Consider the following 17,745-nt stretch of genomic DNA (forward strand, 5'->3'; position numbering starts at 1 on the left):
AGGGGCGTGCGCTGGGCATTTGTGCATGGCGTCCGTCACATTGGGAATGGCGTAGTGGTCATTGGTGATGGTGTTGCTGGGGTATGCGCTAGTGCCGGCGCGAATGACAAAGATGGTGGTGTGAATGATGGCGAAGGTGACGCGGATGGTGGTGTTGGCGTCGTGGATGGTGGTGTTGGTGTGAAAGCTGGTGGTGGTGTGAAAGCTGGTGGTGGTGCGAGTGCTGGGCGCACAAAGATAGGTGCTGGCGACGTGACACGTATGACGTTGTTGTTGTTGCTGGGGGTAGAGTCTTCAATGTGAGTACTCACTTCCAGCGTGCCCAATGTCTCATCTCCTCGAGTTCCTCTTTCCTCCTTCATCTCTATACCATCCCTTCTCCCTTCTTTGATTCTCTTGTCCTTTTGTCTTCGCGTGTCATCCGCGTGTGTTTGCATCGCATCAACACTTGTTGATGCGTTTCGGGCATGCGTGCTGTGAACGTGGAGTTGGTGGACTTGGGAAGGTGCGTTAGGTGCCGGTGTTGGTGGTGGTGCCGGTTGTAGCGTGCACGCAGGAATGCTGGGTGCAAAGATGTTGATAGTGGCATGGTGAGCGAAGACGTTGATGACGGTTGCAGTTGAGGAGTGTGCGAGGATGAGAGGTAGGAATGAAGAAAAGGACAAGGTAGTTAGCATTATAAAAATACACAATACACGCACCTTTTGATTAAGAGACAGCCCAAGAATGGTCAATGGGAACTTCTGACTTGGTGAATGTTGACGTTCTTCATGCCAAAAAAATTACCATTTATGGAAGGCATGGGTATAGCTGGGGTACGGGTAAGAGCGCGGGTCTTAGAATCCCGACCTGTACCCGTACCCCAGTAGTACCCGTACCCATGACCCGCACGGGTTACCCGTACCCGTGCAGATCCCTACTTACAATCATCCTTTGCAAGACACTTATACAAGTCTTGCGTTTCCTGACTTGTTTTGAGGAAGTGTTTTCATGTGATTGAGTCATGAAATGTTGCAAGATTCTTCGATGGGAGACCAGCTTTCTTCCACTGCTTGTGGAAGTCCTTCTTGACGATGTCATCAAAGTGGTCTTTGGACCAGCCTGAGCGTTGGTGGGGTTGAAGAGCTTTTGGCTTGGTTTTTGATAAACCAGAGAGCTGCAGTGCTAAGTACCAGGCCCACTCGTCGTTCTCAGGTTTTGCACGTCTTTTGAATTTCTGCGTTTTCCTGGTTTGGTAATCCAGCCATGCGTGTATACTCTAAAATATGAATGTGTCAGTGTAATGAAAATATATACAGAAACAAACCTTTCACATGGCAATGACTTTGTGCTGTTTTTGCTTGATCTCAATTTCACAGACCAGATCAATTGGTGGATGTATGAGAGGATTATATGGCATGTTGGGATTGTCTGTTACCTTCAGTCTCCAGGGAAAACACTGAAAGTAGCCATTGATTACTGAATCGAGCTGTTCTGAAGCTTTTGCGGAGCCTTCAGAGAGACTCGGAGATGCAGAATACAGTGGGAGTTGGCTATTCAAAAACTCCAAATGAGGACCCTTAGCCCAGTTCCGTTGCAACTTCTCAACATATGCGTCAGGATCATTCAAGTTGGTGTTGATCAAGGGAACAGGGGACGCAGCCTGGGATTGAGTCGAACGGCCAGATGGTGGGAGTGAGCTACTATATGAGTCGTTATTATCTCTACAACAGAAACATTATTATTCATTGATTTGAAAGGATCAAATGATCACTTACTCCATGTTTTTATCCACGCAACATTTGCACTTTCTCGAGTCTATTCCTGGGTTGATGAAGTGAAGCGACAAAAAGTGATGACAAATACCCTCTCAAGGCAAATTTGTGCAAATAGGAAATAAAACCATGACAAATGAATAAACGGAATGTGAAACCGTCAAGACTCAAGACAAATATGTGCAAACAGAAAATAAAACCATGACAAATGAATAAACAGAATATGAAACTGTGACAAATACCCACTCAAGGCAAATGTGTGCAAACAAAAAAGAAAACTATCACGACACACAAATAAACAGAAAACCAACAAATATATTGCTGGGTACATCCCACTGGCACTACAATATTCTAGCTCCGCTAGAACCCACTGATAGCCAACAGCTATGGCAAACAAGCCTGTGGTAACTGCCAGGTTAGTTTGGTCAAAAACTACAATATAGGCTGGTCGGATAGCCTGGTGAGGCGCATGAAGATGAGCGAAGCACGAGAAGCAAAAGTGCTATGAAGTGCAGTTGAGCGACAAGTGTGGTAACACGAGGTGCACGTGCAGGTGGTGGAGCGCAGCGACTCTAAGTGAGTCAGGAGACAGATAAGACAATGTTTTTATTTGAGAATATGAAGACTGGTGCTCGTGTGTGTTCAGGCACTTAGTGTCGGTCAGCGGATATGACAGAGATTTAGACTTAGAGTCCAACAATGTGCAGGAAGAAAGATGATCATTATACAGAGAGGCAGGAGTATATATATTCTAAGTAGCGTTAAGCACTGTCAAGCGCTAAAGTGAGCCAGAAAGCGAAGCGAGTACGTGATAACATGTAATAAGGGTTCATGACAAAACATACGGAATGTGTGCACAAGCACCGGAGATATGTCAGAATACATGAGAATAAAATAGGAACACGCACCGATGAACTGAAAGGACATGGAATGGATGGATGGAGGATGAGTGACAGAACTGAGGATGTAGTATGTGCCTATGCGTGGCTGAAGCGCTTGCACATGATGCGATCAGCCAATGAAGTGCCAAGTGCGTGGAACAACTTGATATGAGTCGAGCTATGTTTTAGAAGTGGTTAGAGCATTGGAGAATTAGCTCTCTACAAGGCCACAGAGATGTCAGTCTCTACACCACACACTTACCCCTCAAGTAGTACCCGTACTACTGACAAGAAGGAGACCAAAACACCACGGTGACAGGACTGAAAGGAGATGACCAATCAAAAACAAAAGAGGTTGGAAAAGCCATGCCACCAAATCTGGTGAGATCAATACAAAGTTTCCATCCTTAAAATCATTATACTGGCAATCCCCTAAAGGGTCCTGGGATTCAGTTCATTGTCCTACTACTAGTATGACTGACTCAGAGATGTGACATTGTCTAGACTCTATCATAGATAAATGTAGAGTCACATAGAACTTGAATGTTTTTTGTTTATAATAGATGATGTCATAGTTGACTCATAATCACTAAGACTACTCAGGCTAGATATAATTATATATATTCAATTACAGTATGGCAGTATGCACTTATGGTATAGTGGTATGATTGCTCTCGGAGTCTGCATTGTTTGGCTGTCGAAACTTGAGCTCGAACCCTGACAATTGATTTTTAATCTTCGGTACATTTTTCCTCAGCACGTTGCTTATATAATTTAGACTCTTCGAGAATTTGAACCTATTGTGGCCATTCTGGGTATAGCCGGCGGAGTTCGATTGTCATAGCCATTCCTTATATAAACCCTACTTGGTTCATACTGTTGTCTCTTTCCAACTCCCATGTTCAAATTTGTACCTAGTAATACTGATGCTACACGCTTCATCCCGCTACTATAATAATACTTAATAATGCAATGAATGTACTGACGGCCTGTAGTCACGCAATACAGTAGCTAGTAACTTAGTAACTTGTGAAGATTGTTATAATGTGCACTTTGCGCATTTCAATCAATATGTTGATATGATTTCGCAGACTCACGTCAGAAGTCAATCACCAATGGCTGTTCCACGTGGATCGCGACTTGATTGTGAGGTGCCTTCTTCCCACCATGACCAGCGTTATTGACGTCATGAATAGGAACACATGTACTAATCATGCCTTGATGGCTGTTAGTGATTTCTGATCATATGAGGACGTAAGGAAGTGTGCAATGTCAAAAACACTTACCTCTCCGAGGATAGTACACAGTCGGTACGCAGGCTCTTCCGTAAAATTTCTCAACATTTACTGAACGTTAGATCAGCCTTGCTTGAAATTTGCTTGGAAGGTAGCTCACACAAGTAACCGCACGTGCTGGTTGCGCACTCAGCCATGTACTCCCCTCGGCATATCCCTCGAGTGCGCTGAAATACAGCTACTTCAACGTATCTGCCACCCGTGGCGCACAGGCAACAGGGGTAACGAAACTTATGCGCCCGACGATAAGCTTCCCACCGCGATGGGTGGACTTTCCACCCATGTTGAGTGCTTGGCCTGAAGTACGTCTATATTAATGCCATGCTTTTGTACGATAAACAACTTACCATTAAAATGTAGCCAGTTCTTTTGTCTGACCATGGAAATGAAGTACACCATGGCGAGCAATCAATATCGTTACCAACATCCTCACCACGTTAGGGTCAGGTTTGAATTCCACGTCCGTCAAAATTGAACAAGAAGAACCTGGAGATGAAGGTGCGGACATTTCAATCTCAGTGTGTTAGAAGGATAATGGCTGAACACCTTATAGGTCACCTTTTAGGCCAGTCATTCCGGTGCCATCGAGTTCCTGGCAATATGCCACAATAATGGCGGCTTTAATTATATTGTCCCCTTCCGGCCGTTTCATCACAGAGCCATCGAATTCTGGCCATAATTATCAAATACTACCACGATCAGCAATACTCTTCGCTAGGACTCCTTCATGCCCTCAGTCACCCGGCTGTCCTTCATGTCAGTGTCCGATCTCACTTGTGTATGCAAGCGAACATTTACGACTCACAATCACTATAGCCAACACCAGCATTCATGCACTCAAACTAAAAAAACGCCTTTCATCGGCATTGTCATCTTTCAAGGATTTCGTCGCTCAAAGGAAAAGGCCACGTGTCTCGCTCGCTCCTGCTGAGCAACCTGTGGCCATTGGAGCTCCGAATGCCTTGTCGGCTTGTCACGCCAACGAGACTCTCGGTGGTGAAGCCTCCGTGTCACCCTTGTCTTCACTTCTTGAAGAGCCTGTGTCTTTGCACAATCCATCACAGGATTTTGTGGGTGTCCTTCGTGATCATAGCTTTGAAGAAGAAGGAGGAGGAGGAGGAGGAGGAAGAGATAATAAAATGGAGGACATGAGTTTGGCGCAGTGGAGACCCAGATGTCAGAACCGACGGTTGCTGCAGAGATTCAGGGATGTGCTCCCTCAGCCCCCACCTACTATACCTGCAGAAGTCCGTGTTCTGCTTCCGCAATCTGTTTGATGTATTGTCAGTCCAGAAGATCGCCCAGGCGTATCAGCGCGCTCAGTTTTCCATACTCCCCCAAATGTCTTTGGGCTAGTGTGCCAATACTTTTGCGCTATGCCCCCATCCCACGATCCAGAAGAGTACATGACTATAGCCGACCTCTCATTTATTCCTGAAGCCCCCCAAGAACCGTATGCTTCAAATAACCATTCTCTCTATCATCTATATCCCAATCGTTCCTCCTTCCAGCTTGGCGAGTGGTATTGGAACCAGGGACTTCAAAAGTCTCAAGCAGACTACACGAAGTTATTGGATATTATAGGTACCAGTTCTTTCAGCGCTTCCGATGTGACCTCCACGCGTTGGAAGAACATTAACTCTACGTTGGGGGTGAATGAATACGATGAAGGAGATGGGGATGAATGGCAAGACAAAGATGCCGGATACTGGTCTCCATTGAGGTACCTTTTTCCCGCACCACCGAAAAACCAGGGCCCCGGACGTACAAAGCCGCACATCTGTATCATCATTCGCTAGTAGCTGTTTTACGGGAGAAGCTCTCGAATCCTCGAGATGACAAATTGTTTCATTATGAGCCATATCAGCTGCGTTGGACTCCACCGCATATAGACGCAGAAATCTCCATACATGGCGATCTGTACACATCGCCAGCCTTTCACAAAGCTCACACAGAGCTGCAAGAGTCACCCGGAGAACCTGGTTGTAATCTGCCTCGAGTTGTAGCTGGCATTATGTTTTGGTTGGATGCCACGCAGCTCACGTCATTTGGCAATGCAAAACTGTGGCCTACCTATATGTATTTTGGCAACAAGTCCAAGTATTGACGCTGTAAGCCATCGTGCAATCTGAGCAATCATATTGCATACTTCGAGATGGTACATTTTACTCAAATTTCGCACTTTACATCACACTTACCATTACGCTGCTCAGCTTCCGGACTCATTCAAAGACTTCACAGGAGGAAAGGGGTTGTCCAGCGATTGTGCAACTCATTGCCATAGAGAATTTTTTCACGAGCAGTGGAAGATTTTACTGGATGACGAGTTCCTTGAGGCATATGAGCATGGTATTGTAGTTTGTTGTTGTGATGGCATCAAGCATAGATTCTACCCAAGGATCTTCACTTACTCTGCGGATTATCCAGAAAAGTAAGTAAACTCTTATATGACATCGAATATTATTGATGTTTTTCTCCAGGGTGCTTATAGCTACAGTTCGAAACCTAGGAGGATGTCCATGTCCTCGATGTTTAATACCAAAACATCGGATTCAGAATATGGGTAGGCCTCAAGATCGTCAACAGCGTGATACTTTGGCTCGTGGTGATGAGAGAAGACGAAATATCGTGGACACTGCACGCGAATTAATTTATGACAAGAATTTAGTGGTCGGCAGTGCACCAGTTGAGCATATCCTTAAACCACATTCATGGGTGCCCACTTCGGTAAGGCCTGAATCATTTTTGTAATAGACCATGGCTAATTATTCTTCAGAACGCATTCTCAGATCGCCTTGGCCCCTTGGGGTTCAATATTTTCCGGGCGCTTGTGGTCGATCTCTTACACGAGTTCGAGATTGGCATCTGGAAGTCCCTTTTTACCCACTTGTTGTGTATCATTTTGGCGCATGATAAATCTCTTGTCCATGAATTAGACCACAGGTGCGCATGTGTCATCGTACTGGCATTTCATCTGTCTAAATCCTACTATCAGATACAGGCAAACTCCAACATTTGGCCAAGTGACCATTCGAAAATTTTCTGCTAACTCTTCAGAGATGAAGAGGATGGCAGCCCGCAATTTCGAGGACTTGCTCCAGGTATGAACTTACTGTTGTTGGTGAAGTGCAGTATCTGATGTGAAGTGCAGTGTTCTATCCCTGTCTTTGACGGCCTCCTTCCAGAACCACACAACACGATCGTCCTCAAACTGCTATTTACGATGGCGCATTGGCACGGGCTTGCTAAACTTTGAATGCATTCCGATCTGACCCTTGACATTATGGACCTGGTAACTTCCGCAGTTGGTCAACAGTTCAGGGAATTTAAAGCCAAGGTTTGTGACGCTTACACCACCCGTGAACTTCATCGGGAAGTCGAGGCTCGTACGCGACGCCACGCAAGGCAAGCATCGAAACAAAACGATGTGCGCAAGGGCAAGAAAAACGCTTTGAATTATGGGCAGCAGACAAAAGTTTTCAACTTCCAAACGTACAAATTCCATGCTTTAGGAGATTATGTGTCCACAATTCGGCGATATGGCACGTCCGACTCGTACAGCAGTGAACCAGTCCGTTCATTGTCATTTGCCTGACCATAACTAACTATTTACTCCAGGGTGAACTTGAACACTGGTCACCTAAGGCGAGTTATCGCCGCACCGATCACAAATTATTTGTGAAACAGTTGACTCGGATCGAACATAGGCAGACTCGCATTCATCGCGTGGGTGACAGGGTCGTTCATCGCCCCCACATTGAAATCACGGAGTTAGCGAGATGCCCGGACGTCCACCACCATATAGGCCTGACACAAAAGCATCCTATTCATGTAGGATCCTACTTGCGCCTTCATGAAGGCGATCCAGCTGTCAAGGTCAGTCTCATTATCACCACGTAAACACCCTTACACCTCCTGCAGAATTTCGCGTCAAAACTGAAACTTCATCTGTTGTGTCGCACCACGATATCAAGAAATATTGCAGAGTCACATCAAGATACTAATTCGATCATCCTCAAGGATGACCAAATATATAGTCACAACACCGCTAGGTTTAACTATACTACATACGATGTTCGTTGAGCCCAAGACGTCATCAACCCACAGACTTCCCACTCCAACATTATGGTTCTCCACGCCAAAAACGATATGGGACCTCAAGGTCACAGATATATTTACGGCAAGGTACTGGGTATTTATCATACTAATGTAATTTTTATCGGAGTTGGTATGGTCGACTATACACCAATTCGAATGGAGTTTTTATGGGTTCGGTGGTACGAACCCATAGATGAAGTCTCCACCTGGGACTCCTCAACCATGGATCGTGTTAGATTTCTGCCTGTGACTCACGATCACTCGTTTGACTTTCTGGAACCAACCGATGTCCTTAGGGGCTGTCATATTATTCCTGCTTTTGCTGGCAAAAGGAGACGGTCTGATGGATCAGGTCTCTCAGTGTGTGCAGGAGATAAGAATGATTGGCGCGCATACTACGTTAATCGGTGAGTAATGCTCCCGCTACACGCATGACATGCATTCAGTTCATAGTTTTAGGTTTGTAGACCATGATATGTTGATGCGGTTCCATTTCTGTCTTGGAGTTGGGCATACTTACTCGCACCATCATACCTCACAAGCTCAGTCTCAGGATGAGTATCTCTCAAGCTTCGAGCATAATCTTCAAGATTTCGAAGATAGCAAAGAAGTTGAAGGCCACGATGATGATGATGATGATGATGAAGAGCAGGAGGATTCCGAGTCAGAGGCCGAGGTCGAGGTGCCTGAGCAACAGTTCGGCTCTAGCAGTGAATCGTTATCTAAGTTTCAGGAGATGTACGATAGTGACTTAGAATTAGATTACGAGAACTAGCATTTTAGAGTCACGTTGCATTGGCGTGGAAGACGGGCAATCATATGGTTCAGCCAATAATGTATTATTGTACCGCCTGAATGGTGCACATAATAAGGGTCCGGACTTTGCGATGGCACTGCGACGACCAGTCGTTAATCTGAGCCTCATGCCAGCAATGTAGCTTAACCTGGTATGTACATGTAATACACTCTTGTACTAACACCTGATAGTTCCTGCTACTTTCAAGACACCGCACTGACTAAATGGCGTGCTAAGCATATTAATGTCAGCTCAATCCAATTATGTGTTTGTTATCGCTCTAATAGTCTAGTTTATACTCGATTTTACAGGAATTTTTCGATTGTGATTTGGCATTCTCAAAATGGGGGATGATCGTGTCGAACATCCACTGGGGCTGTGCGCAAATTGTATTTCTCAATAAGCCTTAAATATGCATTGTATTGATGTTTTTTGTAATTCATCGCAATTGCAATGTCTACCTTCGATAATCACGCAAACAATATGATCAATGCCGATGTGTGTTTGTTCGACCTGTGCTTCCTGGGTTCCTCCCGTTCTCTGCAAGTTTTCTTCTCTCGCAACACTGAACAACTTTACTCACTGGTTCCTTCAGGGTGTCCCTGTAACCACTGTTCAACTTGCAGGGTACTTGGCACTGGGCCCTCAGCCCATTATTTTACCTCTATATGTAAGTATTCACTGATTTGTTTACACTGCATCTCATCTATGTTATGGCGCAGTGTCCCCCAATCGCTTTTGGCACTGTAGGTGGATTTTGTTTTTATGCGTGATTTATACTTACTACCTGCTCCCAGCTAAAGCAGCAATTGTCTCTCTTCGCATATCTGCAAACCCCGATGATCCATAATATGGCATACAAGTTACTACCCAGCAATGAGGTACCTGTGTATGTTTTAGCAGTAGGTTCCATCTGTACTGTATCACGTGTTCCTACTACTGATTTCCTGCCAGCTGTCAGATATCGCCGCACCGTTCTTGAATTTGCCATGGCTGAAAGGCAAGACAGGCAACGATAAGATGCTGCATGGTGTTTACGACTATGTACGTCTGAGTCCGCCTCGCTTGAATGTATCACATTCTCATGCTACAATGTCGTAGCTTGGTGTGGCCTGGGTCGACAAACCTTTAACTATCGTCCATCTTGCGCAATTTCCTCTCGGCTACCAATATATTCAGGCTGACGATTTAATCGACGAATTAGAGTCGATCCTTCAGACCACCTGGATTGACTCATCAGCCATGGCTTCAGCAGCAGGAGTTGTGCGGTCGGTCCGCCCCAAGAAGAAGAAGGTTCAGGCTGAACACACCCTTCATGGAATTATGAAGACCTGCCCAAACTGGGGCAGGGCCCTGGCGTACCTGTGTGTCTTTTTGAGGATTTTCATATGTTGCAGTCACACTGACAATCCTCATCTTCTCACCAATGTCGATTACGGCGAACGCAGACTTGAGCTTGCTCGCAGTCTCTGGCCTAGTTGTCTGAATCGTGCAAATATCACTATCCATGATTTGGAAACGGGTAGGGGAACTCGTTATGGTTTTTCATATAGACTGAATATTTTCTAGTGCTGAACAAAGACTCCAAGCTTCCAATGTCACAAAACGAAGTATTGGCGCTCGTACGTGTCATTCCTGTCTTCATTTTCTTGTCTCATTTTAAAATAGTCGAGCCCGTGGATTACGCAATTTCTATATGATACCCGTCGGGTGATCACCATCTCCATGGACGACGCTCGCATCTTTGGGCTCAGCAACTTCTTTGGCGTGGCTCTCAAGCACAGCATCGGGACTCTCCTGCAGATGTTCACGCGACCCCATGCACATTTGCTTCCAATCTGGGTGAGTTCTCCGGAATTTCTTTCATCATTACACCCTGATTTTATCGTGCAGATCAACGGGTTTTATGCCTTCTTGATTCATCAAGCAGGAAAGGAGTTGGTTTATCATGTCATATTCAGGACAACAGCGACAAACTGTATTCGTTTCACAATCGCCGATCTAGAACCAGCAGTCTTCAGGCTCTCTGCCCACCCGCCAGTAGATACTTTGGCTTTGGTAGGGTCATGTGTAAGTGCTCTACCATCTCACTATTTTACTTGCGTTTACTATTATCACACTAGTGCTACCAGTCGCTCCTCACGAAGCTCATGAGCATCTGGGGCACCGCAGACGTCATGCCACAGTTTCCTCCTGTGAGCCAAGTGCACACTGAACTTCGGGAGACAGCTGTGATGCTCCTCCAGCAAGATGAAGACCCGGACATTGTCATGTTCAGGGGTCAAATGAGAGTGCTGTGCAACATCACGTAAGTTGACAGGATACTTATGCTTTCTGTACTAGGGCTAACAGCAGTGCAATGCGTAGTGAGACCAATGTGTTCTGGATCAGCCGCAGAGGATCTGCGACCTAACACTGCTGAAAATGAGTCCTGAATCCACGCTGTATATGTATTATGTAACATCTACTCAAATGAGCCTTTTGAAATATACTTTGTTCTCTGTCGGACTGCAAATTTTGTGCTTGTGAAAGTCATTGCCTGCACTGCTGATACATCGCGAAGTATTTCCCGATTGGTCGTTCAGGATAATACTAATAATGTGCACAAACAGGTCATCTTTTCACTATCTTATTTGTGCCGTTTTTTAAGGTTTGATGGTTTGATCGCCATCGCATCGTTTGATTGCTATCGCTCCTCAAACTACTGAATAGGTTGTGTAAACATTACACGCTCATGAGAACACACCCCTCTAGCCTCTCTCTCTTGCTTCCCTCTAACTTCAACATGGTGAACACCAGTTCCGCTGTTCCTTTTACATTTGAAGTGTCTTCCTACTCTCATTTTCTCGGAATTGAACAAACTGAGACTGCCATGATATGTTGGCTCCAGAAACAGGAGCATGATACTGTGAGCGCAGGTCCTATGATTATTGTAGCATTCTAACTTTGCTTCCAGCTTCCAGACTCCCTCTTTGCCACAGCTTCCGTGCTGTTTGGATGGATTGACTCCCACAATCTTATAGCTCTCCTTGACGTGAGCCTCCGGGAGGTTGCGATGCAGCTCGAGCGAGAACATGATTTTGGTATTGTATCCTGTTTGCAAGGGAGATGGTGGATGGAGGACAGGATGCACCAAGCTCAAACTGAAATTTCATTGTTCAGTACTGCTATTGCTAACTTGTGCGAAGAAATGGAATGTAGAAGTTCCCCAAGTGAGTGACACCTTGCGATTTTTTTCTGTCCGTTAATATTTGTTCTTAGATTGCCTCAGGAAGCTGCCCACAATGGGTGATGTCGCATGTATGAAAACATGCTTATCACCCAGTTTGGTCAATTTCGATGACGTCCGACCTATACAGGTCATGCCAGATAAATGCGATGCCCGAGACAAATGCAATGCATGGCTTATCGCGTTGCAAGGCAATACCCTGGATGATTCTGATGTCAGTTGAATACCATTTGGTTCCCCACGTGCAGAAGCTGTTCATTTCTATGAATACCTTACGGGGGTAAGCGCTATTCATGCTACAAGAGAGGAGTTCTGATGCGACGCTGTGCAGCCTAACGATCGATTTCTCTCCCTGCCTCGCTTGTTGAAAATATGGGTCGACAATACCACATATCGCACCTACATAATCGCATCCCTAGCAGAGTTCAAACCCTCATATAATCGTGACAGCTTCAAAACAAAGGAATGCAAGAGTCTGACCATCCTTAAATCCGATCTACATATGCTTGGACTGAAGAAGCAGTGTGCGCAGGTCGAAGTGGACATGCTTTCTGAAGCAATAGCGCGCATGTCTGAGTTCAAGCACACTGATGACGGTAAGCATGCAGTTACACTTGTTTTTTTTCGACACTAACATCACTGTAGGCATATCTTCCGGAAGTTCAATGATGTGTGTGTCATGTCTGCCTGAAACCAGCGTGGGCTCGTTCGATGATTGGTTGTCCTCATACACCTCTTCTGATATATCATCAGTCATGTGACACTCTTACTTGTAGTTGTACCGAGTTTTTGTAGCCCTTCCCCATGTCACCCAAGTAGGTTGTAAGTTTGTGTGCTACTTTTATGCTACTTCTATTCGACTGATTTCTTGATAATCGAGGCTACTAGAATGTCGTCGTCAAGAACCTTGTTTACCATTTATGTACAATTTGTTCTGGCAAGATTTGCTCTGTCTATCAGCATTGGAATGGAATTCTCATGGTGAAATAATGAGAAATACACTCGATGACCACGAACTTACAGTGTTCTTGCCCACAGCTGCAAGTGTCAAATTAACATACTTATTACAGCTCTGCATAATTACGCCGAAGCACAAAAGTTGAATTTGCATGTCGGAAATGCCCTAGGTACTAGGACCCCTAATCTATTAGTAGGCACAAGATAGTACTATTCCCAATGGCCCTCCGAGTCTGGGCATCCCTGTACCCTACCAATCTTTTTTTCCATTTTATTTCCTTTTGAACGTTATCTTGGCATTTTTCTTACATAATCTGCTGCTCGTGGTTGGTCAAAGCCTGTTATTGTCTAATTAATTACTAGTACTAAAGCTACTCGATGTTGAGCAGCATCCAAAGTTCTCACATCCATATGCCCAGATTCACTAGTGGCAATGCGAGCATGACATCTAGAACTTGCATGATACAATTAGATATGCATACTTGTAAGGTGTATGTCAAAATAACATGTCCCTAGCATAGCTATATATTTGATCATACATATGTTGCATACTTGTAAGATTCATGTCAAAATGAGATTCCCATCACATAGTCATATACATTTTCATATAATTGTTCCATACTTGTAAGGTGCATGTCAAAATGACATGCCCCTCACATAGTCATATATTCCTTCATATAGTTGTTGCATACTTGTAAAAGACATATCAAAATTATGTGTCCCTAGCATAGCTATATATTTGGTCATACATATGTTGTACACTCATAAGATTCATGTCAAAATGAGAGGCCCTTCACATAGTCATATACATTTTCATATACTTGTTCCAAACTTGTAAGGTGCATGTCAAGATGTCATGTCCCTGGCATAGCTATATATTCTTCCATACACTTGTTGCATACTTGTAAGATGCACATCGAAATGATGTGTCTCTGAGATAGTCATATATTCTGTCATACACATGTTGTGCAAAAATAATAATATATAATTTTAGATCTAGATGTATCATAATGTTCCATACCTGTAAGGTGCATGTCAAAATGACATGTCCCTGGCATAGCTATATATTCTTTCATATACTTGTTGCATACTTGTAAGGTGCATATCAAAACGATGTGTCTCTGACATAGTCATATATTTTGTCATACATGTGTTGTGCAAAGATAATAACATACAATTTTAGATTTAGATGTATCATAATGATTTTTATTTGTCAGCTCTACCTGGTCATATCAATTCCGGGTTGATTTCCTGATGAATGGACCCGCACCCGAGGGCTGTGTTGCAGCATTCTGCACATCCAATGGTGCAGGCGCTCGGATTATCCACTATCACATTCCCACCAGTGATCTCAGTCTGGCTCATCCACGCAAAAAGAACCAACTTTGCCTTATTTTGGACGGGGGGTATTGTGGACTCGTCCTACCTGTGGCAAAGTGTAACAAGAATCTCAAGACTGTTGAGATTTTGATGATGGCTTCAAGTACAATTACATCCACTCTGCATTTCAACCAAATATGTCTCATGGAACCTAGTGCGCAATACCAGTAGACAATACCAGTAGACAATATTATTGCAGTAATTTGATCATACCATTTGTTACTACAACTACCTCTAGGATTCCGGAGTACATTGCCAATGTGTGTCTTCTCATGTGGTCATGAGTTCGAACCTCTTGAATGACAGTTTCTTTTTTCTAGGTTTATCTACTCTCTGTCTCTGCTTGAGCTCGAGGGTTCGAATTCCCTTGGTGTTTTTGTTTTTGTTTTTATTTTACACTAGTGTCTAGCTTGACAGACGGCTTGACCTGGTCACCCGAGAGGGCGCAAGGAGGTAGAAAATCCTATGCGCGTTATTGACCTTGTATAGCAAGCCAAGCTTGATATTATTCTGTGAGTCACATACCCAAATTTTCGGTTGTTCATCGGCGATTTGATACACAGTATCTGCGTGCGGAACCCACACTCCCTCGGCACCAGTAATGCGTCCTTGTACGGCTGGAAGGCGCATCAGCTACACTGGAAGGCATTCGTGGGCTTTTAACCTGTGCTCGTGCTTGCAGTGTTCCTCTTGATCCGAACCCTAGAGTCTTGTCAACGAGCTGTGGATGACTTGGAAGAGCGCGCAAGGTTGTTATTGGACCGGTCACACAGGACCATTGAAGAGCTGGACGAATTCTTTGAGACAGATTATACCATTCTATTGATCTCACAATCTATGACTGGCTGATGTCCGCGCGCAGCAAAGCGAAGGATTTCAAGAAATACGTAAAGGCTTGGATATCCCTTGATGGTCAAGGACTCAAATTCAAGATTTCGGGAAGTCATGCGTTTTGTTGCTCGCACTGAAAAAGACTTCAGTATTCCTGCTATCAGAGATTGGAAACAAATTGCCGAGTTTGCTTTGGATCTTGAGAATCGATGTGAATCAATCCTTCAGCATCGTTATCAGCACTGGGAAGACACAGACGTCTTTGGGATGATCCAGAAGTGGAGATCCTATGCCCGGGACTATCTCACCATGTTCTCACTTCGCCTTTTCAAGAAGCTGGACGATTAGCTCACTCGCCATTAAGAATGGTTAGAAGGTCTGTCGTGGTCCCGTCCGCAGCACGAATGCGCACCTGGTTTGGACATCCTGAATGATGTTGAGTCAAAAAGACAAGAAAGTTCGCTGTGTCTCCAAGTCGCGAAGTCTTGTATGGTCTTGACCTTACTGTTCTGCATCGCATCCTCACTGGTCAACCTCCAGCTGTTCAGGTCAAGAAGAGGCAAAGACCAATACTTTTGGCCAGGATGTTGACCAGGATTGGCTGGATGGTACGCGCTGCATATGCCGTGGTCGCACGCCATACCTCCTCAATTATCCAACCATTGAATGAGAAGTTTGCAGAAGACATTGCCACTCTGGCTGCGCCTTCTTCCCTATGGAGGCCAACATCAGTGGCAATAATCGATTTGTGTGCCCGCTGTACTGTTTGCGTAGGAGTTGACCATACATATATTCAGAAGTCCACATTAAGCACGTTGGTTAGTAAAATTTGTTGAACATATTGCCCACACTAAGGGATGAGCAGATAAGCAAGATCGAGACACATATGTCAACACGAATGCGATGCTGGATACCTTCAGCAAAGAAATTGTTTATATGAAGATACATTATTCATGGAACTCATACAATTTTTGCCCAGCCAGCTTGATCTCAATAACGGCAATGCACCAGCTTCCAGGAGTGTTCCAGTGCATACAATGCCTCACAGTACTGAACCTCAGGCTAGCTCTTCTACGCACCACCGACATTCGCATATTCACAGCACTCCCATGCCGTTTCCTACACCACTAACACCTGTTTATGAGCTTGCAAGGCAGCCATCAGTGAACCGACATCACGTCCCACCTCCCTCACCTTGGTAATCCCATCAATAATCACCACATTTGAACAAGAGGTGTAATTGTGTGGATGACACTCCACAAAACAACCAGGAGACGAGATCACCTAAGCAGCGGCATCTTCCTCAAACCCCTGTTCTTCCGCCCAGCAGCTTGTATGATGCAGCAGATGCTTTTGCCTTCACTGACCATGATTGTACCACCAGTTAACACCGAGCCTCAAGCGCTCAAAGCTCAAAAGGCAAATCACGAGAGTCCTATGAGTAGCGGAATCACACCAGCATCAAGTTTATATCATATCCTGCACCATAAAATTACAGTCACGCCCCATACTATATTCCACATCACGCTAACCAATCATAATCATAATTTTTGACCTGAGGCTATAATACTACAAATTTCTTAGGCATTGCTGAGCGGACTCTGAAAGCGGCATGACAACTTATGGGGGTGATGCCTCAGTGGTCAGCCGTGAGGCATGTTTCCCATTTCGGAGGCTGCCGGCGGAGTACAAATATCAAAGTCGTTCACTATATAAACCCTACTTGCTTGCACTTGTATTTCTTTTTCCTTTTTCATCATCCCAAACACAACCACTGAGTATGTTAGGCACGTAGTAGGGTTGTAACATGGTGTGCCGCTTGGGCCCTAAGTTTTAACTGTAGCTCAAATGAGTAATTGAGTACAGAGCGCATTAGAATGATAGTGAGATACTCCCGTCCTCATGACTTCGTCTCACATGATTGATGAAAGGTCTAGAACAATGATCGTTGTCATTGACATCAATCATATGGTGGAACCACGTTGAGCGGTTGATCAGATCTAAAGATATGAGCACATGAGAACGATCAATTGTGAATTCATACCTCCGAGGATAATACACAGCCGGTACGCATGCTCTCCCGAAAAACTTCTCGATATTTACTAATTGAGAGATCAGAAATGTCCACCCTCTAGGAACTTTGCCTCACACATGTAGCCACAGGTGCTGGTTGCACATTCGGCAACATATTGTCCCTCACATACGCCTCTACTACGTCGAAATATTGCTACTTCGACGTACCTGCCCCCACTTGCGCACATGCAACATGGGTACCAAAAAGCATGTGCCTCGCGATAATCCGCAAATTGTGAAGGATGAATTTTGTGTCCATATTTGGTGGACGGCCTTGAATACAGATGTGAGGGTAGGCGAAGCCGCACTTCTCAAAATAATGAACTCACCACTGAAACATTGTTAGTTCTCCTGTTTGGCCATGGAAATGCAAAATTCCGTGACGTGCAGTCAAGATATTCACTAGCATGCTAACCACCTTTGGGTCGGCTTTGAATTCTGGGGGTTCAAT

At 44.7% G+C, this 17,745-nt stretch overlaps 5 protein-coding genes across 5 annotated transcripts; 2 read left to right on the forward strand and 3 right to left on the reverse strand.

The window, feature by feature from the left end:
• Positions 1 to 35: 35 nt before the first annotated feature.
• F5147DRAFT_777958 (uncharacterized protein) lies at positions 36 to 677 on the reverse strand (the record flags this gene model as incomplete). Its single annotated transcript, XM_041442057.1, has 1 exon — positions 36 to 677. The coding sequence occupies one exon, from the start codon at positions 675 to 677 to the stop codon at positions 36 to 38; it is 642 nt and encodes a 213-aa protein (XP_041288543.1).
• Positions 678 to 988: 311 nt separating this feature from the next.
• Positions 989 to 1,762, reverse strand: F5147DRAFT_777959 (uncharacterized protein; the record flags this gene model as incomplete). Its single annotated transcript, XM_041442058.1, has 3 exons — positions 989 to 1,258; positions 1,325 to 1,703; positions 1,758 to 1,762. 3 exons carry the CDS (start codon positions 1,760 to 1,762, stop codon positions 989 to 991), a joined length of 654 nt encoding a protein of 217 aa, XP_041288544.1.
• A 1,971-nt stretch (positions 1,763 to 3,733) lies between these two features.
• Positions 3,734 to 4,329, reverse strand: F5147DRAFT_656320 (uncharacterized protein; the record flags this gene model as incomplete). Its single annotated transcript, XM_041434104.1, has 4 exons — positions 3,734 to 3,873; positions 3,922 to 3,981; positions 4,141 to 4,227; positions 4,278 to 4,329. The coding sequence occupies 4 exons, from the start codon at positions 4,327 to 4,329 to the stop codon at positions 3,734 to 3,736; spliced, it is 339 nt and encodes a 112-aa protein (XP_041288545.1).
• A 212-nt stretch (positions 4,330 to 4,541) lies between these two features.
• Positions 4,542 to 5,729, forward strand: F5147DRAFT_777960 (uncharacterized protein; the record flags this gene model as incomplete). The annotated part of the gene is made up of 3 exons (XM_041442059.1): positions 4,542 to 4,686; positions 4,747 to 5,181; positions 5,224 to 5,729. 3 exons carry the CDS (start codon positions 4,542 to 4,544, stop codon positions 5,727 to 5,729), a joined length of 1,086 nt encoding a protein of 361 aa, XP_041288546.1.
• A 3,548-nt stretch (positions 5,730 to 9,277) lies between these two features.
• Positions 9,278 to 12,814, forward strand: F5147DRAFT_777964 (uncharacterized protein; the record flags this gene model as incomplete). The annotated part of the gene is made up of 16 exons (XM_041442060.1): positions 9,278 to 9,370; positions 9,420 to 9,494; positions 9,547 to 9,570; positions 9,622 to 9,726; positions 9,779 to 9,868; positions 9,926 to 10,188; positions 10,222 to 10,346; positions 10,394 to 10,446; positions 10,493 to 10,666; positions 10,718 to 10,894; positions 10,948 to 11,132; positions 11,579 to 11,732; positions 11,781 to 12,036; positions 12,086 to 12,267; positions 12,385 to 12,649; positions 12,699 to 12,814. 16 exons carry the CDS (start codon positions 9,278 to 9,280, stop codon positions 12,812 to 12,814), a joined length of 2,337 nt encoding a protein of 778 aa, XP_041288547.1.
• Positions 12,815 to 17,745: the final 4,931 nt, after the last annotated feature.

Source organism: Suillus discolor (genome assembly GCF_016758755.1).
Source record: "Suillus discolor strain FC423 chromosome Unknown F5147scaffold_65, whole genome shotgun sequence".
NCBI classification, from domain to species: Eukaryota; Fungi; Basidiomycota; class Agaricomycetes; order Boletales; family Suillaceae; genus Suillus; species Suillus discolor.